Below are 25,136 nucleotides of genomic sequence, written 5' to 3' on the forward strand. Positions count from 1 at the left end.
CCGATTTTGCATTTTTTGATGGTGAAATTTGGGATTTATAAGGATTTTCAGAGGTGACCAAGTAAGTGACTTCCCTGTTGTGAACAACCAGACGACAGTGCCAGTACGTATGTGAAATGATGTGCAGATGTGATAAATTAATGTGTGTGTTGTAACTTGTGACAATACAATTTATTTGCTGTCTTGTGTCCTGATAAGTGATAGTGATAAGTGTCCAGATTCTGGAGGGTGGCTGAAAACTGGTGTTTTTATTCGAACTACAGTCACAAAAAGTAAAAGTTAAGGCCCAGCAACACTGCACAGCCCAAGGACAAGGTGCTAAATTCTTTTTCTATGCAAAGAAACAAAAAGAAAAATCCAATCCGACCATCTCACTTACACTGGCTGGGCATGAAATTTTAGCATGATCAAAAGGCAAGAAAAGAGATTAGTAACTGAATTTATACAAGTCAGAATACAACAAGCGCTATTTTCACTTTCAACTTAGAATTATCTTAATTTTACCTCTCGCCGTTATTATTGATCACAAAGACAAACACACACACAGTCACACGCACCAGCTACACGTGTACAACGTATGGCGTACGAGCGGGCGCGACCTGCGACCGGCAGTACGCACACTAACCACGCCAGAGATTGCGGGGAAGATGCCAGGGTAACAACGCTATACAGGGCGGAGGAACGAACTTGCGAATTGACTCAGTCAAACTAGTAGTCATAATATGACATTTCAAAACGATCTTTCACTTTAGTAAGACAAAATTTTGAACTTAACGGTTCATAAGAGTAGCATCGTTAAACACCTAGCTAAGAAAATGATGTTCTCACTTACCTTTAATTCATTTCTCTCAGGTGCGAACTGTGTCGTACGAGCAATCTAAACCACGAGGCTGCATTCACATGAATTCAATATGGCGGATGAGTGACGTCACATATGAGTGTAGAGTGCTGAAATGTCTACGCAAGAAAATTCATTTTTTTATCAGTCGGATCAAATAAGCAATTAAATAATACATTTACCATTATTTACTATATTCATTGATTTTTAAATCTCCTCAGATATAACTAAGACACGTAATGTTTTTCAATACACCAATGTAGCGCACCCAATGAATATGCATTTTTTGCATGAATATTTATATGAAAATGGCAATTACGTTTACTGAATTTTCTTAGATTGTTGTTCGAATTGAGCCCCTCTTTGTCATATAGAGAGCGATAGAATATTTTAAGAAGAAGTAGAATAGCAAATTTCTTTACAAAAATTCCTATAGCCACAACCAAAAGGGAATGTTCTTATCTATCACTGATGTGATAATGCAATTATGGTCTCATTGTGCATTTTTCGCTGTATAAATCTTACATGGAACAGCCGGCGCGCTATTCGGAGGATAGCGCGCGAAATGGTGTACGTGAGATGTTGTACATTGCAATACACACTGCACGAATGAATGAACGTCGGAATAGCATGCATAACATTCAAATTGGTTTTGTGCACTGCTGGATCTTTTGTCGCCGTCTACTATACTGTGCATGTGTGAGCTATTGCATTGAATGCACTTCATACATGCATTAGCTGTTGCATTAAGTTGTGGAACGTGTTGCAGCAGAGCTGAACGGTTTAAGTTTGGCTTAAATTACGTTCAATTTTGGTTACAATTTCTTTCGATTTGCAACCTATTCTTCTTTAGGGGCATCGTCACATCACATACACGCTGTTCCTCTCGCTACCATCAGTGCCGACACACATGCACAGTGCAAACAGAAATAATAACTGGAGCTTCTAACACGAGTGTCAGTAAGTTAGAGTTTCTGCTTTGGCACTGACTGGACCGGGAAAGTCGGGACATGTGTCACTAGAGCCTAGAGGTGTTCTTTGATTTGAGATTTACCGTAGAAATTCAGATCTTCACTATTACAACTAACCTGGATGTTTGATTGATTCGAACCATCAAGTTTTGGAAGATGCTTACCGAGGAAAAAGAGCAACAAGCTGGTTCCAGCTCTGCGACAGCCGAGCCTGAGGAGAATGGGTAAGATTTCTAAGAAGTCCGCATTTCATTTCACCACACCACCACATCTCATGACATGGCTTGTGAAGATGTACATGTAGGTTACAGGTACCAGAGAAAGTTATATGTTGCTATTTGTCATTGTCAGATTTGTTGATTGTTCTCGAGTTCTAATGTTACACTTTCCTAACTAACACTGTGTAAGTAACAGTTAAAATTTATTTTTATCTAAGTTAATAAATATGATAAATTTTGTGAGCTGCTACATTATATACGTACTCTATCTGCTGAGCCTGAGGAGGATATATATATATATATTTTTTTTCAGAGTGTTTCTTTAACGTTTAACGTTAAGTTTTGGGGCCTCGCTTTTTTGTTTTCTTGTAGAAATTGTAGACTCCAGTCTAGACTCCATAAAGAATAATGATTTCTACTTGAAGTCTTTTTAATCCTTTATGTCATGTTGGTCTAGAGTCTGGACACAACTTTTTTGAATTTGAGAGGATAGACTGAATTGTGACTGAATTTCCTTTTGATAAAAGGCGGCTTCAATAAATTCAATGGGGGTTCTGACATTTTTATACCGGTACATGTAAAATACACTAGCTCGAGGCTTAAAATGCCAATACAATTCAATAGACAAACACAAATTTTCACATTGAAAATTTGTGTTTGGCATAAATTTTGTTTGAAAAAATATGCAGAATTTATAAAATTTTCAAATTTTACTTGATCCATGGTTTGGATTCTGTAAATTTTCTATGTAAATTTTAAACTAATTTAACACTAAAACCAACACTGTACATTGTAGTTAGTAACTGTGTAACCGCACCAGCGACCCCAACATGTATCACAGCACGCAGCGCCCCGCGCCAGGGTTAGTAACAGTGCTGATATTAATTTTGTAGATTAGTATCTTTGGAGTACACCAATAAAGAATTTGTATAGTATTTATCTCTTTTCACTGCTGAGATATTTGCATATGCCATAGACTAGACTAGTTAGGAATCATGTCTACAATGTCTGTAGTCCCATATGTTGATTTTTCTTTGATACCTGTACTTGTGCAAAAGTTCATATTTTGACATCATTTGATTTGTACTAAGTGCTAAAGTAGCTGTAAAATTTTAGTTTTATGATGAAACATATTTTTCTGCATTCCTTTATTGATCAAGTTAAATGTGTTTGAGTGAAATAACATGGGTTTTCACTTCAAAACATTAACAAAAAGACACAAAGTGTCGTTCAGAGAGCCAGAAAACTGAAAAGCAGTTCAGGGGTCAAAGTGCAATTTTCCACTACAGTGTACATTAGAGTTGACTCACAATGAAAAAGTCCTGTAAAATCAGACCTACGTGTAGTTTGTTGCATAATTACAGAATAGCAAAGTTTCATATCATGTAACACTTACTGCATGAAAATAAAAGACAGGAGAATGATGGAATCTGACAGTTTCTCAATCCATGAATCTCATATGCCTCCTCCGAATAAGAGTGCATTCACTACAATTTAGTACAACATAATTTCTAGACCTTGACTCCAATACTAGTGCTGCCACATGGAAATGAGCCGAGTGATGTCATAAACTCCTAAGTTTTCTCATTAATTTGGTTAAAAAAAAGAATAGACTTATTTTAATGGGGAGGGGGGTATCTTTGCTAGGCTATTGCAACACAACGAATATATATTCATTACAGCCAAATTAAAATTGGTGTAGACTTGCAGTTCTTAAAGAGATGGTATACACTTGTAGTATCAATTGACTGAGATAAGGATTAAGCTTTTAACTTTTTGTGAGATACTCCAACACCACTTATGAAATGTTGCAAAGCATACAATTCCAAGAGGAATTCAAAGTTTATTTGAGATATCCAAAAACAATTTAAATTAAGAGACAAGGCGATACTGATGAAAGGTTGGTCCCACATTTATGAGGATCCCCTTGCTTATTGGATATCTCCACCATTTCAAAACCAAATTACATCAAATAAACTTTGAATCACTCAGAATTACATTGCTCTTTCATATTTCGTAAGAGGTTTCTCATTATCTCACAAAAAAAAGTTGGAAACCTAAAGCCCCTTCACAACAACTATAACATCCCTTTAAGTGAGGTGTCCAATATCAATTTTTAAATTGCATATCATTTGTAGAGCATTGTTTGTTTTTGTTTTGGTTGTTTGTTTGTTTTATAGATTTCATGTCACTCACACATCAAACATAGTTTTGTATTTATGCATTAATTTGAATTAGTGTCATTTCAATTTTATGCACAGTAACCCTGTCCCTATTATTATTAGAATTAAAATTACTATCTCTTTCATAAATCATTCTCTGAGATGTTCAGAAATGTTTTTCTGTCAGCATTTAAACTCATTAATCATAATCATACAATGTATCTTCCTTTTTTCTTTTTCTTTTTGCAGAGCCCAAGACATTGATGCTGAGGCCCTGGATCTTTTAGGCCAAGGAAAAAGGAATCTTGTTGTTGGGGATCCACCAGCTGCCGTCCAGTGCTTGCAGGAAGCTTGCGAGTTGTTGTGAGTTTGAAGCCAATGCAAGAATTTAAAGGGAAGTTTCTTGCATAGGCATGTGTGGATTTTGGCAAACGGCAAAACATTTTAGTAAAAGTTTGATGAAAATCTGACTGCCAACTCTCAAGTTACATGTAGGAGTTTTTGAAATATCAGTAAAAAACCTGCACCAATGTTCAACCTTCTGTGCCAAAATTTGGCCCCACGCGAAACCATACATTTCTTCATGTAGCAGGAGGTCGAATGTTGGACAGCATCATGGTCACGTTGTGGGTGGCTTGATCTGTGTTGAACTTGCACTTTCTAACCTTTGTAGGTCAAAACTCTATTGTCATGTAATGTCACAGTGGCAGAGCTACACCAAGAAAATGTGAAAGGAACTTCAGTAATATGATACTAGCTCCTCCAGATGGCTTGAATTATATTATTTACCTTCACATATATGGCAATTATATGTCAAGCGAATGTATACTCTACCTTCAAAAAAAATACACATGAATATGAAAAAGTTTGATAAAACTTCCCCTGACTGCCAACTCTCAAGTTACATGTAGGAGTTTTTGAAATATCAGTAAAAAACCTGCACCAATGTTCAACCTTCTGTGCCAAAATTTGGCCCCACGCGAAACCATACATTTCTTCATGTAGCAGGAGGTCGAATGTTGGACAGCATCATGGTCACGTTGTGGGTGGCTTGATCTGTGTTGAACTTGCACTTTCTAACCTTTGTAGGTCAAAACTCTATTGTCATGTAATGTCACAGTGGCAGAGCTACACCAAGAAAATGTGAAAGGAACTTCAGTAATATGATACTAGCTCCTCCAGATGGCTTGAATTATATTATTTACCTTCACATATATGGCAATTATATGTCAAGCGAATGTATACTCTACCTTCAAAAAAAATACACATGAATATGAAAAAGTTTGATAAAACTTCCCCTGCTGTCGCACAGATGAAGGTTTAATTTCAATGATGTTATCATTCACTGAAATTGTATCATTGGCTTTCCAGGACATTGTGTAAAAGAAGAAAAGAGTAAATTATGCACTTGTTTAGAAGATATTTTTACTTGACATTACATAGTTTGATTTGATATGATCTGATGTTATTTCTGTACAGTGAAATATGATATTTAGATACAGAAGTCAGAGCAGTTGCATATTACCTGGGATTTCACAATGACATTGCAATATCTGCTAAACTTTGATGTATATAGTGTATGACCTACTCGGGGAAGGGGACTTATCATTCTGCCAGAAGTAAACAACATGTCCCTTGTTCTTTCTGCCCACATGACACAGAGCTGCCAAGTATGGCGAAATGGCGGATGAGTGTGGGGAGGCGTACTTCCGATATGGCTGTGCCCTCTTGGAGCTGGCCAGTATGGAGAATGGCGTCCTTGGTAATGCTCTGCAGGGGGTCCCGAACGAATCTGCAGACTCTGACTCCGATGATGATGAGAACACTGGGAAGGAGAAACCCAGCACAAGCAACATAGAGAGTGCAGACGGTCTAGAAGGTAAAGTATTGTGTACTTAGAATTAAATAGGGCAACTAAACGAAGTGTCCATTATGTGATAAAACATTCATCCTGTGTTAAACGATGAACATTACAAGGGGATCAATCCACAACCCTCAAAAATAGCAACTCTTACATTACTTATTCTGGAATCTGTTCAACCAAAACTAACCAGTTGGGAAGTGAGCCGTAAAGGTCACCTACCAATTAATGTAGATGTATTGGACAGTTTTCTACTGCTACAGGGGCAAGTGGTGGTGATGATTGTGCTGGGGGTGGGGGAAGGGTCATCTTTATATTGCCATGGTAGAAAAATTTAGGCAACCCTTTTCATGTCTTTTAAAAATGCAACCTCTACAAAAGTTTGTTTCAGGGCCAGTGACCGTCAGCCATCAAAACAAAAGCAAAATTTATCTATATGTATTATGGAAACATTTATATGCGCATTTCTTTCCATTCATTGTCGCCCTTTTTGTCTTAGCCAAAGAAAGAGAAGAAGTAATCCAACAGGTGCAAGAAGCACTTGAGGCAACCTGCGAAAAGGAAGAATCCGAGAAAGAGAAGGGAGGGGAGGAGGAGGAGGAAAAGGAAAAGGAAAAGGGGGAGGGGGATGGGGAGAACGAAGAGAAGATGGAGACAGATGAAGGTGGGGATGATAAGGATGAATCGGAAAAGGAAGATTTGAAAAAGGAAGATTTAAAACAGGGGACTGAAAATAAGGAGAAGACTGGAGAAGAAACAGAAAATGGAGACAAGAGCGAAGAGAAGGAAGATGAAGCAAAAGGAAAAGAGGAGAAAGATGCAGCAAAAAGTGATGAGAAGAAGAAAAAAGATATTCCAAATGACAGTGAGAAAGCACCTGCTGTAGAGGGTGATATGAAAAAGGAAGTTGATGGTAAAGATAAGAAGGGGGAAGAGAAAGGGGAGGCAAAGGCTGAAGAGGGGGAGGCAAAGGGTAAAAAGGGTGATGCTGAAACCAGTGCAGCAAAGACTGATGAGAAAGCAGATGATGCCAAAAAAGAAAAGAAAGGTATACACTCTTCAATCCCCATATCGATGTTAATGGAGCACTCAAGGTGTATTTTTGTCTTGCATTTCATCAGCTGTTTTGTGAAAATGTCAGTAACATCCAAGCAATTCAAGTCTTAATTTCCTGTTTGAGCAATGTTTTGATTTTTTTTTTTCCTGTGGCTGTGGATGTGTTCGTGTTTACAATAATTGATTATGCCATCATACGATCATTAATTTGATATTAAATGTACACTAACCCTTTTAAAGCTTCACGCAGATGCATGCCATTTTTGATATTGTGAAATTGTGAATCCATCTAACCTATATTTTGTGCTCATTCAAATGCTGATTTCTTTTTACATGAATTTTCTCAAAGGAAACAACAGCTAGTTGTTTTCCACGTTTTTTTTTTTTTTTTTTCATGAACACTCTTGTGATAGATCGATTAATTAAAGTATGAGAAAATGAGAGGTGCTTATTTATGATCTCACTATTTTGCAATGCAAAAACTATTTCCTTTACTGTTCCACCAAATGACTGCAGATTGACTGCCATTTAGCCAGGGGAACCCTAAACAGCCTTTCTTTTTCATTGACCTCCAGATCAATACATAGCTGGCAATATGCAGATAAGGAGGGTGCAACTCAAACATGCAATTTATATGTCTTCAAGTTGTTATTATATTCACTAATCTCTCATGAGAAGAAAGCAAAGTCTTGACATGATGGATTTTTGCTTTCAGTTTGAGTTGTTTACTAATCACTTGTCTCTGTATGGAAAATGCTGCTTTCTGTTGCATGTGTCGGTGTCGATTTTATTTTAAATGCAAATGCATAGATGTTACATAACTTAGCTACATGCAACTCCCAGTAATTTTGCTCTCTAATTCAGAGTACCAGCTGGAAGAGAATGTTGCAACTCTTGCAACTACTGTGGTAATAACAATATATCCTGAAAAGTAATTGCAATATCCTGGGGGGGGGGGGGGGGAATGGTGTGTTTGTATAGATTTGTTCCAAAGCAATATAAACTGCAAAGATGAAGTTCAATCTTCATGCATTGGACTTTGATGATGAAGAAATGTTAAACCATGACTAATTACTGCAAGATTTTTGAGAAAGCTCACCTTTGTACAGTACTTTTGATACAAAACATTTAGTGTTAACACGAGGTGTATATCGGGAGGGGGATACTTGGATCTTCGGCTGTAAAGACTTCATGTGCATACTCTGTTTTAGAGACTGATTATGCTATGATCCCCATGGCTTCAGCAATAGATTGCATGAGAATATTCCCCTTCTTGCCAGGCAAGGAATTAAACCTAAGATTCTAGTCCTCCATGGGCCACCTGTGTAAAATAATCGGACCTGATCTTTCATTTCAGATGATGATGAGGATGCTGAGCCTGATACAACAGAAGGAGGAGAAAAGTCTGATCAGGTGAGATGCTGGTGTGGAATCCAAAACTCCCAGAATTTCAGTTGGTTTCACACTCGAGATTTATTGCTTTTAACGAAGGGATGTATCATGCACTAAACTGTATGAGACATTGATGAATGAAAAGACTGGGTTAGCTGTATGCCTATTCACCTCAAATGAGGAAGTTACAGTTGTACACAAAATGTATCTTGCTATTAGAAACTTAAATGTAGGCAACTGGTAACTGTATGCCAAGCAAAGTACAAATGTATCTTTATTGTAGTTCACGTGTTTGCCGATGACTTGTTTTTCCTTCTTTTTTCATCAGCTTCCAACTTCTGGTTATAATACTAGTACTATGATGTATGCTTTGTCAATTTTTCATTCAATTTTCACAGAAATGTTGAACTTTGATGGTCTTGGTTTAAAATGTTTTGAGGCTGTAATTTGTATATTATGAAATGATCTAAATTTTCATAATACATTATGCTGTTGTTACACATTGGTGATTTTTGTTTTCAGTTTTTACTTTCTGTGACGTGATTGTTGATGCATCATTGATGGTCTTCTTTGTAATTTTATTTATCAGAAAGAAGATGCTGACGACATTCCAAACTTTCAGCTGGCTTGGGAGATGTTGGAACTAGCCAGAGTAATCTTGAGCAGGTAGGTTGTCCTGATCAGCTGTTGCTACACATGGCCAGAGCAGACATACTGTGACAGGAAGCCAGTTCAGACTTAGTTCATGTGCACATTGGTGCAAATGGCCTTACTTTTTTCCTCAAAGCAGCAAAATGCATAAGCTTGCCTGACATACATACTGAAACAATTTATAGAATTCATCAGTCGTGTTCAAATGAAGGATGAACTTGCATAGTCCAAGTGACCAAAATGGTCAAGTGACCAGAATGGTCAAATTATTAGCACTTGCGAAAGCATCCATTTCATAATTTTGCAGGGAATGCATAAATCTTTTCTAATTGATATCGCCAAATACGCATGTATCACTTTTTCTGTCGGGTGGATATGCTGGCAAACACCATTTAGAAGGATTACTTGAATAATCATTACATCACAGATGCTGATCTCATTGAATTGAAAAAACCAATATGCCCTGTTGGTACAAAATAGGAATAATGACCTTTTTCTGTTTATGCCCAAAGTGGAACCCCAAACTGGCTTATTTGGAAGTTGTCTTCTGAAAGTGACTGTGATCATCATCATCATTACTGCAGTGTACTCCCGTTATGATGAACACGGTTATAACGAAATTCCAGTTACAACAAAGTAAAAATTCAGGCCACAACATTTTCCACTTTATGTATTTTTATTGTTTATTTGTTCGGATATAATGAAATTTTGATATAACGACAAAGAACTACTGGTTCCGAGGACTTTGTTATAACGGGGGTCCACTGTATTTTCTTATTCATTTTCCTGCTGCATCAACAAGGAACGAATCAGAGGAGTTTCAACTCAAGGTTTCCCAGATCCACCTCAAGCTGGGCGAGCTGGGCCTGGAGACGGAGCAGTACGTGCAGAGCATCGTCGACTTCACCAGCTGCCTGGAGATCCAGAAGAAGTACCTGGATCCGGAGAGTAGGCTGCTGGCTGGAACGTATCCTTTATAACCATCAAGTCTTTAATGCAACAACATCTCAGTGGTTTGGTCCTGTGCCTCTATATTATAATTTTGATGTATGTGTTTGTTGGAGTGCCTTTTTCATTATAATTTCCCCCGCCAAGGAGGTTATGTTTTTGCCAACGTTGGTTTGTTTGTCTGTCTGTCTCTTAGCAAAATAACTCAAAAAGTTGTGAATGGATTTGGATGAAACTTGCAGGAAAAGTTGATAAAGGCACAAAGAACAGATGATTAAATTTTGGTAGTGATTTGGAAATTTTGTACATGAATTTTGGAAGGATTAGAGAGAGAAAATAGTTTAATAGAGCAGTGAAAATTTGATATAAAGTTATGCTTCCACAACACATTCATATTGATTTTATTGAATAGACTATAAACAGACAAAGGGAAGAGTTTGGATTTCCATTTTTAGTATAACAGAGGTATAGAATTGGAAGTTTCACCTGTTCAAATTCAGTTCAAATTATATTCATTGCATCTCTTTTTCAAAACTTTATACAGACTTTTAATAAGTGTAAACCTGTATCTCTTTCCCTTCATATGTTGAATTCACAATGAAGTACCCGGTATAGATGATCCTTAATGATATGATGCAGACATTATAATCTTGGCCTGGCATACACATTTGCTCAGAAGTATGACAGGTCCATTGAGGTAAGATCATAGTCTTGACCTTTCAAATCATTTTTTTCACCTGTTACCCTATAGATTCCAATATCTAAACCATTGGCTAAAATGCTTACTTGCCTCATTTTCATCAGCCTGGAAAGAAAAAATAGGTGTTTTGTTTTTGTTTTTTTTGCAATGAAAAATTTGTCATTTCATGCTAATCTTTAATCCATGACATTTGATCTTCCCATTATTTTGCTGTTTGTGTTTATGACTGTATTTGATGTCAACATAAAAAGATAGATTTTGTCATCATACAGCATTTTCCCCCTCACCTGAAAATGACCAGCTACCCATTTGAAGTCAGTGGATTGAAATCGAGTCGAGTTGTTCCAATGCTGCCCCCAGCAAAAGAGACTATGAAACTGTCATATAAATTTAAAAAAAAACCAACACATGCATGTGTTTTGATTAAGCAAGAATCAGATTTTGCCTTTCTTTCTGTTTTTTTTTAGTTGATGTTTGTTTTGGTTTTTTGTTTGTTTGTTGTTGTTTTGTTTGTTCATTTGGTTGTTTGTTTTTTTTTTGTTGTTGTTTTTTGGGGGGATAAGAAAAAGCCAGTACTGGATAAGCCTGTGCATCTTTAACAAAAATTAAAAACAAAATGTATCCTTCCCAACCCCCATCCTCCTGGGACTTGTTTCACTTTTTCATCACATTTTTCATTTTAATCTGCAGCACTACAATCTCTCCAAGCAACTGATTGAGGCACGGCTGGCCACCCTGGAGAAGAGGGTGTCGGAGGCTGAGGGAAAGGGAAAAGGTAATAGTCCAGAAGCTTTGTGATATATATGTCATGTTCTGCACCCAGACCCGGTTTTACAGTGAGTGAAAAGGCTGGGCTCAGCCCGGCCTTCCTTTCACTGTACATGGACACAATGCCAAATGCGGTACCGAAAACGGCTGCATACTTGGCCAAGCTCTGGAGTTAGTCTCGGCCCGGGTTTCAGCCTGGGCTCGGCCTGGCCTTTTCTAACTGTAAATGCAAGCTGGGCCAAATGCAGTACCAAATTGCGACCCGAGAAGTGCAATGATCGTGACATCGTAGGATATGACATCGCCATTCCGCATTTAGCAAAATTTCTTCGATGTACGCTATGGAATCATCATTAGCAACTCGGTTCGAGGAGAGGTAGTAGTTACAAACTTGTGTTTAAATTTAAATTATCGAATCATCATAACTGTGCTACATCATTTCGTTCGTCCTCGTTCATATTCTTGTGTTCTTGTGCATAGAAAACAAATAACCAGTCGGATAGAGCAGCTTTGAGAGTAATATGTGACCCGCTACAACAAAATGGTCCTAAAGTCGCGCACGGTCGAAGCCGTGAAAATCGAGTTTGAAGTTAGAGCATCAAAATTGTTCAAAACTTACGATTTTCTGAATTTGACATATTATTAGAGTCTGACATGTCTTCTATCATCTGTCGAAATTTTGAAGCAAAATGATGAAAGGAAAGACCAAAAAATAGCGTTTTTCTGGACCATTTTTTTTGGCGCTTCAACGAAGCAGAAACTGGTTCGAACATTTGGATTGAGCGCCACACATAGGCTCCGCCCCTAACAATGACCAGAGTGATCTCATTGGTCAGTTTGCTGCTTGCCGCTAACCGAAGCATGAAGCTCGCACGCTGCCCAGTCGACTGGTGCATGCGGGCGGGTTGCGCTATGCCTAGCCGCTTCTCCTGACATCCTGGTCACTGATTGGTCGGTGAGGAGACCGCCGACGCTGTGTTTGAATGAGCATTTCGGGGGTTGCTAGGGCTTAACTTCTATTGTCCGGAGGTGAATACTGACTTGCGTGTCTCTTGATTGTGATTGCGTCGCAAGGAGAACTTTTAGGGCGCTTTTCTCGAAACAGTGATTTCCCAGATGTCTTGACATGCTCTCTTTTAAACATCGATATCTCCGCAGCCGATTATTTTTATAAGACGTGTTATATATCAATTTAAAGCAGAAAGATTAGGAAATTGCGTCATGCAATTTTCAAATAATCGACCTCGCCCGACTTTAGGATCATTTTGTTGTAGCGGGTCACATATTCTAAAGTTCGCCCTGTATAAAAACAGTAGCCCTTTGTTCATTGCAAATAGCACCCCCACCCCCCACCAGTGCCTCTGACCTGGGACCCGGGCACGCTCCCAAATACTAGTAATCATTTGTTTACGAGCAGAGCGCCACTATGACAGAATATTGGTAGGTTGGAATTAAAAGCTTGGCCGCGCCCCCCACTGTAAATGCATATAATTGCAGGGCAGAGTACCGCAATTGAGGCCGGGCTTGGCCCAGCCCTGCACTGTAAACGGGACCCCAGATGTAGATACTTCTCATTATTGTGTATGCCATATTGTGAGTCTGATTTTTCGCCAATCGGGACTTATCGAATAATTTCATAAGCGCTTACTTTCATGATCATGGAGTATGAATGGAGAAATGCATGCGTGCACATCACATTCACGTCAGGGGATCAGAGCATTTTCTTGTGTTTTTAAATTTGTGAATAGCACCCGACTCATAAAATTCTCGAAATATTTGGCATATTCAGTATTGTTTTAACTATTTTTTTTTCCATTGGAATATTTTTTATAAGAGCTATAAATCTTAACGGCAACAAAGTTTTTATTCTGTAGCATGTTTCTCAAATTTCCCAAACATTGTAGTATGCAAAGATATGGCAAGTGATCTAATTAATGATTGTACAGGAGGATCTCATACAGCAGTGATAAGAATGTAATTGAATCAGTGAAAACTGAGGAAAAATCTTCAATAGTGCCTATTTACATACTGGTATTGTAATGTTGATGGTGCTAATAATTATTGATACCTTACTCACAAGCAAAGTAGTTTGCGTAAAAGTGCAGTGTATATGTTTGGAAGCAATAATGTCCCCCCTCCCCCCCCCCCCCCCCCCAAAAAAAAAACATCAACAACAACAAAACAAAAACAAAACGAAACAAAACAAACCACAGTATGAATTAACATATTCCATTGCTATCATGTGGGGCTTGCCCTGGATTTGTCCAAAATAGTACCAGTGAATATGTGCACACTAGATTCCAGGTCCTCAGGCATATCCAAGAAGCATTTTGTTAATTGTGTAGCTTGTAATTAAGCCCTCAAAGGGGAAAATTTCGTACATTTGAATCCGTCGGTAAAGTGGCCTGTTAATCATGCTTACCCACCACAGAAAAGGCCAATGAAGATGATCCCCTCTTCAAAGACCAGAAGGAGGTTGATGAACTCAAGGAACTTCTTCCAGACATCGTGAGCAAGGTGAGAGGAAAATAAGACCTCGGTGACAGAGACCACAAGGGCTTGGTTTACAGACTTGACTCAAAAAAGGAACAATAGCACAAGTGGCACAAAAACAAAGAGAAAATTCTCTCAGCAGATGTACTGTGTCTCTTTTCTGACTTATAAAGAGAGTTTGTTGTCTTTTCCAAGTGCCTTTACCCAATTCTTTCTTTTGAAGTATGTCAGTACATATTTTGAAACCAGGGATAGTGGATGTCCAATTGTAGCTTCATCTATGCATGTGTTTATCTAGGAGAAAGAAGGGTATATTTAGTGTTTCTGCAAGAGCATGAGTCATTACTTTAATAACTGGAGAAGCACTCTGAGAGCACAGACCTCCGCCAAGCAGTTCATCTCCTCCACTGATCGTGTTCTCCACATGAGATCAGTGATTTCCTGTATGTATGCATGCTGATAATCACCAGATTTCCCAATATAGCAGTCTTTTGTTACGTCATCAGCTTCTAGCTGCGTGGCACCTCGCCGGAGCGAAGCACGCACTTCAGTGCGTGTATGCAAACCTTGAAATGTGCAGCTTGAACTCCCGAGTTCATTGACCCTACCTGCCAAAATATAAACAATCCTTCATGATATCCATAAAAATTTGTGAATCACTACCAAAACTTAATCATCTGTTCCTCGTGTCATTCTCAACCTTTCCTGTAAGTTTCATCCAAATCTTTATGACTTTTTGAGTTATTTTGCACGCAGATAAACAAATGCTGATGAAAACATAACATCCTTCCTTGGCGGAGGTAATTATGTATAGATTGAAGTGTCTGTCACTCATGAAATATGTTATATGATGACAAAGGAGATCAAGGTATGACATGTAATGCACATTAAATTACTGTGAAAGTTTCACTGCTTATATATGTTTGACGATCTGTACATTTGAGAAAAGCAGAAATATGTTTTGTTTTTAAGTATATCATTCACCCAAAGCTACATTCATTGACCTGAAAACTGTGTTTGTCTGTATTGTACAATGTTTTGCTTTTTAACAGGGTTGCTCCGATGTACCCATAAACTATGTTTGTTTGTTTTTCTTGATAATTCTTCATCCACAGTTGGAGGATGCCAAAGAGATGAAGCTTCAAGGACCAGTGGGAGGAGAGAGCTCAGATGGAGCTGGCCCCAGCACTTCATCCTCATCGGGTTTTGCTCCATCATCATCATCATCTGCGCCTATTCAACAGGTGCGTAATTACGTGAATACATGGCAGTGCATTCGAGATGAGCAACTGTATTACATTCCAGCCACTAGTTCCCACCACCCACCCCAACGTTATTTGTGATAATCTTTTTAAACTCGACAATTTTTTTCACTGAAATTTAACCCTTTTCTTTTACATCTTGCACACATTTTGAGATTGTATAAAAAAAAATTGGGGGTACACTTGCCGAGGTATAGCAGATTTCTGTGACCAGTGTCACGGCAAATGGCAATTTTAAATGACTTTTCTGTGTACAGTGTGTGGGTTTTGGATGCACGCTGGTCCTGATGTGGCTGGTTAATAGAGGTTAAACTGTACGTAACTTCAGTCAAATGCATGACTCACACACGCAAATTCACACTTCACTTTCGCTAATAGATCTCCGTAATTTTTTTGATTACAAAAACATGACACTTGAGTGACTGATCAATTAAAAAAATGTATTTTTAAATACATGTACATTTAATTTTTAATAAATAGTGTTTTTGTTTTGTTAATTCAACCTCCTTGTCACCTACAGATTGCGGTGAGAAGGGCTGGCGGAGAAAAGGTGCAGGATGCTTCACATCTCGTTAAAAGGAAGGTAGGTAAACTCTTTCATTCCCATTGACAAATTTTCTGTGGACAACATCAGTGGTATGTTGAAATGGTGGTTGTGAAAGGGTCACTGTAAAGTGGAATTTTTCATGGTGTGGAAATTTTTGACATGTAGCAGTAGCAGTAAACTGTAAAAGTGCTGAGTCATCATGATCACCCACAAAATTAGAACATGCGAAATTATTCTTACACAGCGTAGCATACCAACTGCTGATTGGCTCATGAGTACATGAATAATTCATTATCGCTTATGTCACAAAGTGGCGGAAAACAAAACAAAACTGAGTTATATGAGGCCATGTGGCTGTGCCACTAGAATTTGTGTTCACCCATTACTCGCAAAGCTTGGTATGGCAAGTTAGTCTCATTCCTCAGCCAAGAAGGCCTTGTCAAAAGGCTATGGAAAGTGGTGCCAAAATCTAGATCTTTGTTCTGGCAAGTGTAGAATGCAAGGTTAGAAAAAGTTGTTGTGTTCTACTTTTGATATTATGTGTGGCCCTTTTTTTCTTCTTCCTTTCTTTTTGCTATGGATGAGAAATATCCGACCTGATACAGTTGTATTTCCTTGATAGCACATGACCTGATTGCAGGTAGTTCATTGGTTGTTTGTGCTTGCATGTAATTTTCTTTTGTCTGTGTTTGTTTATGTTTATGCATTTCTGATTTTTTTTTTTAATGCATATTATGACTTCCTCAGCATGTTGATTTGTTGATGTGGTTTTTTTTTTTATTATTTTGCTTCATATGAGTCATTTTTACTTCCCCATCCCCTTCTAACATCTGAATCATTGTATGAAGGATTTTAACATGGTTGCATGCATTCCATTGTTTTTCCATAACCTTTCATATCTGCATAACAGACATGTCATTGCTTTGTTTTTTATTTTATTTTCTCTTTTTTTTTTTTGCCTTCATCACCATTTATTTTTTATCATTCAGTCTCTTGTCATTTGTCTCCACGCTTATTAAAAACTGCCTGGGTTAAACAAAAAACAAACAACCTATGACAGAATTGTTCCAAACCACCACCACCATCACAGAGAAAGCCGGAGGAGGGTGATGCGGAGCCAGGAACGTCGGCGGAGACGAAGAGAAGCCGTCAGGAGGAGGAGGAGGAAAACGTTACCAAGGATACGAAGGCCGACAGCAGCGGGGAGAAGGAGAAGGCGGCTGTCAATGGCGCAGGAGATGCAGCCATCGCCAACGGCAACGGTCAAACGAACGGCGACACCAACGGCGAAACCCTGACCAATGGCGATGGGAAACTCTCGCCGGAAAAACCATCGGTGAGGGGGCTCATAGCGTCACCCTAGGACTTTTCCTTCGCATTCGCAAATGTCATTGCATAAATCTTTTTAAGATCTATCTCTAGTTATCTGTTACCCTGTGCATTTGAACTTGATTTCTGATTACCCTTGAAGCATTTCTTAGCATAGGATCAGAGCACCAAATGTACAGTTACTTTTGACTCTTCTTGTGTACTGGTACCTTAAAAAAAGGGTTGTTGTAGGATCTGAATCAAGAGATTTCGCATTTATCTGGTCCATTACATGACATGTCAAGTGAATGTTTTTTATGCACAGACATGGTGTGCTTTGAAAATCATATTCATATTCATATATGTGTTATGTCTTATTCCTGAGTTGATTCAGATTGGGGATCTTGCATCTTATGACATGGTGTACCTATCCGCATTTTCCATTCACTTTCATCAGTGTCGGTGCTTTGGTCCAATCATATTCACACCAGTCTGCCAGTGGCTGTGTATAAATGAAATACGTACTTAATCATCTCTGGCTATCCTATGACATATTTTTCTCGCTTTCCCTCTGTAATTTCTAGATTTTGAGCCAACTTCTTGTCATTTCTCTCTGCTGCCATACAAAACTTCAAACTCATATCTTATGCCACTTAGAGATTTTTTCTTTTTCTTTTTGCAGTGTGTTTTGGCAGAATCCATCAAAACAGAGACTTTACATATCTGCTTTCTCAAGTGCTTGTTGAACATGTGCTGAAATAGGGAAAAAATCTAAAAAATGCCATCAAAAATGAGCGAGGGTATCTTACATTGTTTTTCTCAAGACTGTGGTTTTGAAAGCTGGTCATAGCAATATCTTGTTCACAGCAGACATGTTTGACTGCCCAGCTCAAAACCCACAAAAAGAAGGCCAAACTGAATTTCCACTTTTCTACATAGTTAAGAGTAAGCTCTAAGCATTAAAATGATGTGCAACTTGTTAAAATTGAACCATCTAACCCCCACCTTCCCCCCCCCCCCCCTTCTCAACTATTGGGCTGCGAAGCTCTCCCTGGTCGATGGTAGGTCATGATTTTCGTCAGATATAAAATTAATAAAGATTCATATTTGATCTAAGTATGGGCTTCAAAAAAAAATTGCAGTATCCAAAGTGGGCCTTGCGTTAAAAAAAAGGTTGAGGAGTGCATCCTACCCAATTCAAACGATGACTGAAATAAGAGAGTTAAGGAAAAGTGTGTCCTATTTTCCAGTGTAAACAGCACCTCTCTGGACCACCCACCCCTCCCCCACCCAAAGAAAAAAAAAATGGTCCAGAAAAACTGTTACAATTATATCTCAGCTTGTTTCAAGCCACTAAATTTTGACAGTAGTTGAGGAAAGAATACGCTCCCAGGTATGACAAACTTTTAAAAATGTGAGTCGGTCAACCCAAATGAGATATTTTGGTCCATTACAGAGAGTCCTAATCAACAAGTTGAGCTAGGCAGTCACATTTTATCACATGGCTGGAAATATTTTCTCAAGTTTGTCATAGTAAAAGTTAACTTGTATAAGATTTGAAAAGATGTTATGTAACTGTTGATGCGCACAGTTATTGTCCACCCATTTCAACATTGGCATGTTATTTGTGTACGATGTTGTAGACCGTAAGTATTCATTAATTTTTGTGTCAATTTTGTCTTTTGTTACATTGTTGCCATACAGGAGATCAAAACAAAAAAGCTTCCTACCGAGGACTCCGCTGCTGCCATGGAAACGGCCTAGGAGAGCCCCATTCTGTCATCTCGGTCTTTTGGAGAGTTCCCAAGATGCATTAACATTCCTAAGTTTTTGTTCTCTGTCTTGAATTTGGAACTCAACAGCGATGGAGTGTGCTGCATGGGCAGTGTGACTCCAGAAAATGGCTGACGCTTTAAGCATTTGCTAGCAACTTTCATTTCACCATCAGTATTTGAACCTTTGGGATAAGATAGAAAAATCATAAACCAGCAAATGATCCGTGCAGGATATATTGCCATCTTTTATCATAGGTGAACTTCCAAATCACGCTTTTGGACCATGAAACTTTGCACTGGAGGAACAGTGTGCAAATGAATGCCGCTTATGCAAATGATGCAACAGTGCTTTATGTACACACACAAAAAGTGTTGATTCGACGAGTTGCCCATAGGGGTTTGTTGGTGTTCCGTAATTCAGAGACAGGTAGTTGAACACATATTCTGTAGAAGAGAAAACTGACACATTCCCCCAAACTTTATAAGGCTTGAATATGGATATCTTTGTCTTCAGCAGTGCACTTTGGGGTTGAAATAAGTTCACCTTGACATTTTTGTAATGGAAAGAGAGGCCAGAAGTGACCTCAATTTGTGATATTCTATAAATTCCTGAGCATTGCAGTCATGAAATAAGATTTTGTGAAGTATCCCAATTCTTGTTCCGTTTGTGCTCCCATCAGAGGAATGTCACTCGTGTTTCTTTGATATAAATGAGAATTTCATGCAAATACTGCACAAGCACGCAGAAGGAGGAAAAAAAAAAAGAAGATTGCAAGCCATTTCATACTGAGTTTTTTATTTTGTAGAGGCATTGTCCACTTATGGAACAGTGCATTCTCTTTGGGAGAGAGGAATGTATAGTAAGATGTCACTTGTAAATTACTTTGTACATTCTAGTTTAATAGCATCATGTAATTCAACTTTTTGCAAAACTTTTTTCAGTTTGTTTCAAAAGGAATCATTCATACTTTGTCATGAAAAATAGTCAAGGCTACTTGAAAAGCTTCTAGGGGAAAATGTATGTTTGTTTCTGTTTTTGTTTGTTTGTTAGTTGTTTTTTTTTTTAGGGGGAGGGGTCAGTTATAGTACATATGCATAGCTTTCCACTGACTGCACCATAAAGATTTGCAGTAATATTGTGTTTGATAAAGTGATGCTTTACCTTTTCAAGAGATTCTCGTTTTTTCTGTTCTTAACAGAATAGTCCAGATTTTAGAATGTGATTTGTTTTACTTTCCTTGCCATTGCAATGAATAGCTTGGATTCTGCAAAATAAAATGGATATTGTCTTGAAAGTGAAAAAAAGAGTGTCATTTAATATGCCCAAGGCAAGATTATGCAAATTTCATTTCCACCGATGAGAGTAATGTATTGCTCATAAATGTATTGTGTTGACTCAAAGTGATATTTGCTTCATACGAATGGGAAAAAAATATCTATTGCCCTTTGTGTACAAATCATATTCTTTGTCACGTTTTTGTCAAGTAGTTTCTTTGTACATTAAATACAAACTGTAAAGATAATGAATGAACAAGTTATCGTTCGGGTCTTCTTGTACAGTGTATAGTCTTAAGAAAATGATTGTGTGCAAAGTGTAGAACACATCAAAAGAAAACAATGAAACAGATCTGACATGAAGGGTGATGGACGCACTATATGCGATGGAGCCTTTATGATTTTTTTTGGTTGTCTTGACGTCTATATAAGGAGGTTTAAGAGAATGGAGTCACTGCTTTCTCTCATTTCCTTTGCTTGGTGTCTGATGCCACCACTCGAAAATACATATATTTGAAGCATGTGCCAAATTGGATCTGCCGCTCAGATAGGAAGACAATTGACTGGTGTCTCATTGCGTAATCACCAGCCACTTTCTAGGGAAGATACATGTCTTAGTGATGGTACATTACCTTTCGCCATGCCTACTTCTAAAAGATATGTGATATACATGTGTATAACAGTAAAGGCACAGGGATCCTAGAATCGAAATTGAGTAAAAACTGATGAAATAAAATGAAAGCTACTTGACTGGGCATGAATCTGATAAACAGTGTACAACATACAGTTGAACCTCTCTTATCCGGCCTCCCTTTATCCGGATCTCTCTATTATACGGACGCAATCTCGCCGTGATTTTTCTCTTTTATTTTAATAATTACGGGAGGAGAGGGGGATTCCCAACTCAATCTAACAATGGCGACCTACAGTCGACTTTGCCGAGCCGTGATGATCGAATTTTGAAGCGTAGTATTGTCGACTCGTACTGTTTATTTTCAAGATCTACTTGATACATTTCTTAACAAGGAAAAGTAGAAATTACGCGGTGCGTAATATATGTCCCCGCCGGAAGTAGCATTTTGTAGCAAAATGTGCAATATAGGTCAAAAATCAAGGTCAAAGGTCAAAGAAGTCAAAGGTCAAAATTCTGTGTAAAAGTTTTGAAGCCCTCACCTAGTGCCATCACATAAAGCAAACGGAATCGAAATCGGGTTAGAAATGGTGAAGGAATAGCATTTTGTAGCCAATGTACAATACAGGTCAAAAATCAAGGTCAAAGGTCAAAGAAGGCAAAGGTCAAAATTCTGTGTAAAAGTTTTGAAGCCCTCACCTAGTGCCATCACATAAAGCAAACGGAATCGAAATCGGGTTAGAAATGGTGAAGGAGTAGCATTTTGTAGCAAAATGTACAATATAGGTCAAAAATCAAGGTCAAAGGTCAAAGAAGGCAAAGGTCAAAATTCTGTGTAGAAGTTTTGAAGCCCTCACCTAGTGCCATCACATAAAGCAAACGGAATCGAAATCGGGTTAGAAATGGCGAAGGAGTAGCATTTTGTAGCAAAATGTACAATATAGGTAAAAAATCAAGGTCAAAGGTCAAAGAAGGCAAAGGTCAAAATTCTGTGTAGAAGTTTTGAAGCCCTCACCTAGTGCCATCACATAAAGCAAACGGAATCGAAATCGGGTTAGAAATGGCGAAGGAGTAGCATTTTGTAGCAAAATGTACAATATAGGTAAAAAATCAAGGTCAAAGGTCAAAGAAGGCAAAGGTCAACATTCTGTGTAGAAGTTTTGAAGCCCTCACCTAGTGCCATCACATAAAGCAAACGGAATCGAAATCGGGTTAGAAATGGCGAAGGAGTAGCATTTTGTAGCAAAATGTACAATATAGGTAAAAAATCAAGGTCAAAGGTCAAAGAAGGCAAAGGTCAAAATTCTGTGTAGAAGTTTTGAAGCCCTCACCTAGTGCCATCACATAAAGCAAACGGAATCGAAATCGGGTTAGAAATGGCGAAGGAGTAGCATTTTGTAGCAAAATGTACAATATAGGTAAAAAATCAAGGTCAAAGGTCAAAGAAGGCAAAGGTCAACATTCTGTGTAGAAGTTTTGAAGCCCTCACCTAGTGCCATCACATAAAGCAAACGGAATCGAAATCGGGTTAGAAATGGCGAAGGAGTAGCATTTTGTAGCAAAATGTACAATATAGGTCAAAAATCAAGGTCAAAGGTCAAAGAAGTCAAAGGTCAAAATTCTGTGTAGAAGTTTTGAAGCCCTCACCTAGTGCCATCATATAAAGCAGACGGAATCGAAATCGGGTTAGAAATGGCGAAGGAGTAGCATTTTGTAGCAAAATGTACAATATAGGTCAAAGGTCAAGGTCAAAGGTCACGACTGAAATTCTGTGTAGAAGTTTCAAAGCTCCCATGTAGTGCTATCATATAAAGCAAACAGAATCAAAATTGGCTCATAAATGACAGAGAAGTAGCAAATTGAAGATTTTGATCACACACGGACGCACACACGGACACACGGACGGACGGACGGACGGACACACGGACGGACACACGGACACACACACGTACGGAGCCCGTTTCATAGTCCCCTGCTCGAACTCGTTCGGCGGGGACAATAATTATTTAGGTAAATCATCCCAAGAATTTATAAAAGAAAATGATTTCATTCTTGCAAACACGAACCTCTATTTTGGGGTCTGTTACTGAGTGTAACAATGAAAAGGTTGCAGTATACACATGTACTGATGCAGCCCTTTGTAGTACCACATTGTGGTACTACATGGGCTACATCAGTACATGTGTATGTATATGTACATGTTTAAAGCATTGAGTCTCCCGTATCCGGCCAAATCCCTTATCTGGATGAACCCCGGTCCCGACTTGTCCGGATACGAGAGGTTCAACTGTATCTGTATCAAAGAATTATGCTTGAAGATTATGTCATATCAGTTTCATTTGTGGGAAGTAAGTGGAAATGGACAAAATCAACTTTGCAGGATGGTACAGTTTTGAACACTTTCACATGATACGTACTGGTCTGAACAGGACAACTTGTTTTGTATGCTTTAACATTACGTGAGATTTCATTTCATTCAATGAATAAACAAGCAAAAGAAAGCCAACATTATGTCAACTTTAAAAATGAATCTTGAGATTGCTCCGCAAGATGGCATCATCAAGCAGTGATCATCAAAGGCACAAATGCACCTGTGAAATTCTTTTGTACATCCAAAGAAAACTGACAGCTTATTGAATAATTAACACCAGTTGAATCTCTTAAACCTCCTTGGTCTAGCCGTCCATCCAATGTGTGTGTGTGTGTGTGTGTGTGTGTGTGTGTGTGTGTGTGTGTTTGTGATAGACAAAGCACTACTCAATGGCTTCATTTTTTTGGGGGGGGGGGACTGTCCAGGTATACTACTGTACGGTTTTGTTTTGTTTTGTTTTGTTTTTCTATTTTTCAAGGAAAAAAATACGATCCTCAAGGCCAAAGGTTGAGAGTTAATAAACTTTGGTTTAAAAATACATTTGTTGCTGTAATTTCATCCAGCTACAGTAGAAATAATCAACTGCTCTGTATTTCAGTGAAATGATGTCGAAGCTTGATGCCATGCTACAGTGGACTCCATTAAAACAAAGTCCTTGGGACCAGCAGTTTTCTTTCATTATATCAAAATTTCCTTATATCTGAACAAAATAACAATAAATGACATAAAGCGGATTATGTTGTGACATGAATTTTTAATTTGTTTTAACCTGAAGATTGTTACAACTGTGTTCGTTATAATGGGAGTGCACTGTACTTGGGTTCTCGGGAAAATGAATTTTGATATAAAAGGTGAGCAGACTTAGGGATTTGCCTAGAGTGAGACCAATTTAAAAGGCTCTTATGAAACATTTAGTGACTAGAAATAATCTCACTCATTGCTCTGATTGGTATTCACATAAACAAGTACAAATCTGAAGTTTGAAAACATGATCTAAAACGCCACAGAATAAGGAACTTCATTTGGCAAACACTGAAAACATACAGTAAGATCAATTTTTATTCCACGGTAAAAAAACAATATGACATGTGCAAGTAGTTTCGACAAAAAACAAAAAAACAAAAACAAGGGTAAGTGAACCACATAGTGACTCATTTTGACATTGAAATTAAAATGTAAATTTATGCCAGAGGTGGTATATGTGTATACTGTATGAGCTGTTATTTTTGCAAATCGCTGTTGGACTGCAAATTTAACAACACACGAAAATGTCACTGCGATAGGGTAATGGTGCACTTTAGATGGCCTTGATGTGCATTCACAAAAACAACATCTCGCGAACAAGTCTGCGACCTCACTTGCGAAAATATCTGTATGCGAAAATAACAGCTTGTACAGTATCACCACAAAGTATCACCACATGCAGGAAATAATAACTCAGACTGGTCCATAGTGGAACATACACAATAACAAAAACAAGGCCACTCCCACTACATTTATAACAAAGTCCTAGAGGCCTACAGTTCTATTTTTGTTTTCCATTACATCAAAGTTTTATTACAGCTGATCAATTTAAGTACATCAAGATACATGTACATGTATGTAGATAATTATTCTGGGACTCAAGATATTTGCTTCCTTGAAATGAAATTTTGTTATAACCTTGTTCATTATGATGGGAGTGCTCTGTACATGCACAGAGGTGTTGAGGAGAAGAAAGTCTCTCCTTTGTACCTATACTGTGGGCCGCTGAGAAGTTATGCTCTCTATCGCAGGTGTTAAATTTACAATCAAAAGACAGCATTTTTCGTTATAAGTATGCATCACAACAAACCAAGCGAGAAGCATTGTGCTGTTTCAACATTTTTGGCAGCAATTGTTTAGTATGTAGAGAACGGGACACGGGAAC

At 38.2% G+C, this 25,136-nt stretch overlaps 1 protein-coding gene across 1 annotated transcript; it reads left to right on the forward strand.

The window, feature by feature from the left end:
* The first annotated feature begins 1,869 nt into the window (after positions 1-1,869).
* LOC139723639 (protein HGV2-like) lies at positions 1,870-20,460 on the forward strand. The gene is made up of 13 exons (XM_071634867.1): positions 1,870-2,033; positions 4,439-4,552; positions 5,851-6,068; positions 8,464-8,519; positions 9,088-9,164; positions 9,952-10,116; positions 10,737-10,794; positions 11,488-11,572; positions 13,997-14,082; positions 15,174-15,302; positions 15,841-15,903; positions 16,928-17,203; positions 18,880-20,460. The coding sequence occupies exons 1-13, from the start codon at positions 1,966-1,968 to the stop codon at positions 18,937-18,939; spliced, it is 1,455 nt and encodes a 484-aa protein (XP_071490968.1). The 5' UTR covers positions 1,870-1,965; the 3' UTR covers positions 18,940-20,460.
* The last annotated feature ends 4,676 nt before the right edge of the window (positions 20,461-25,136 follow it).

This window comes from Diadema antillarum, unplaced genomic scaffold (genome assembly GCF_040938485.1).
Source record: "Diadema antillarum isolate AM-2024a unplaced genomic scaffold, OU_Dant_1.0 scf00000197, whole genome shotgun sequence".
Lineage (NCBI taxonomy): Eukaryota > Metazoa > Echinodermata > Echinoidea > Diadematoida > Diadematidae > Diadema > Diadema antillarum.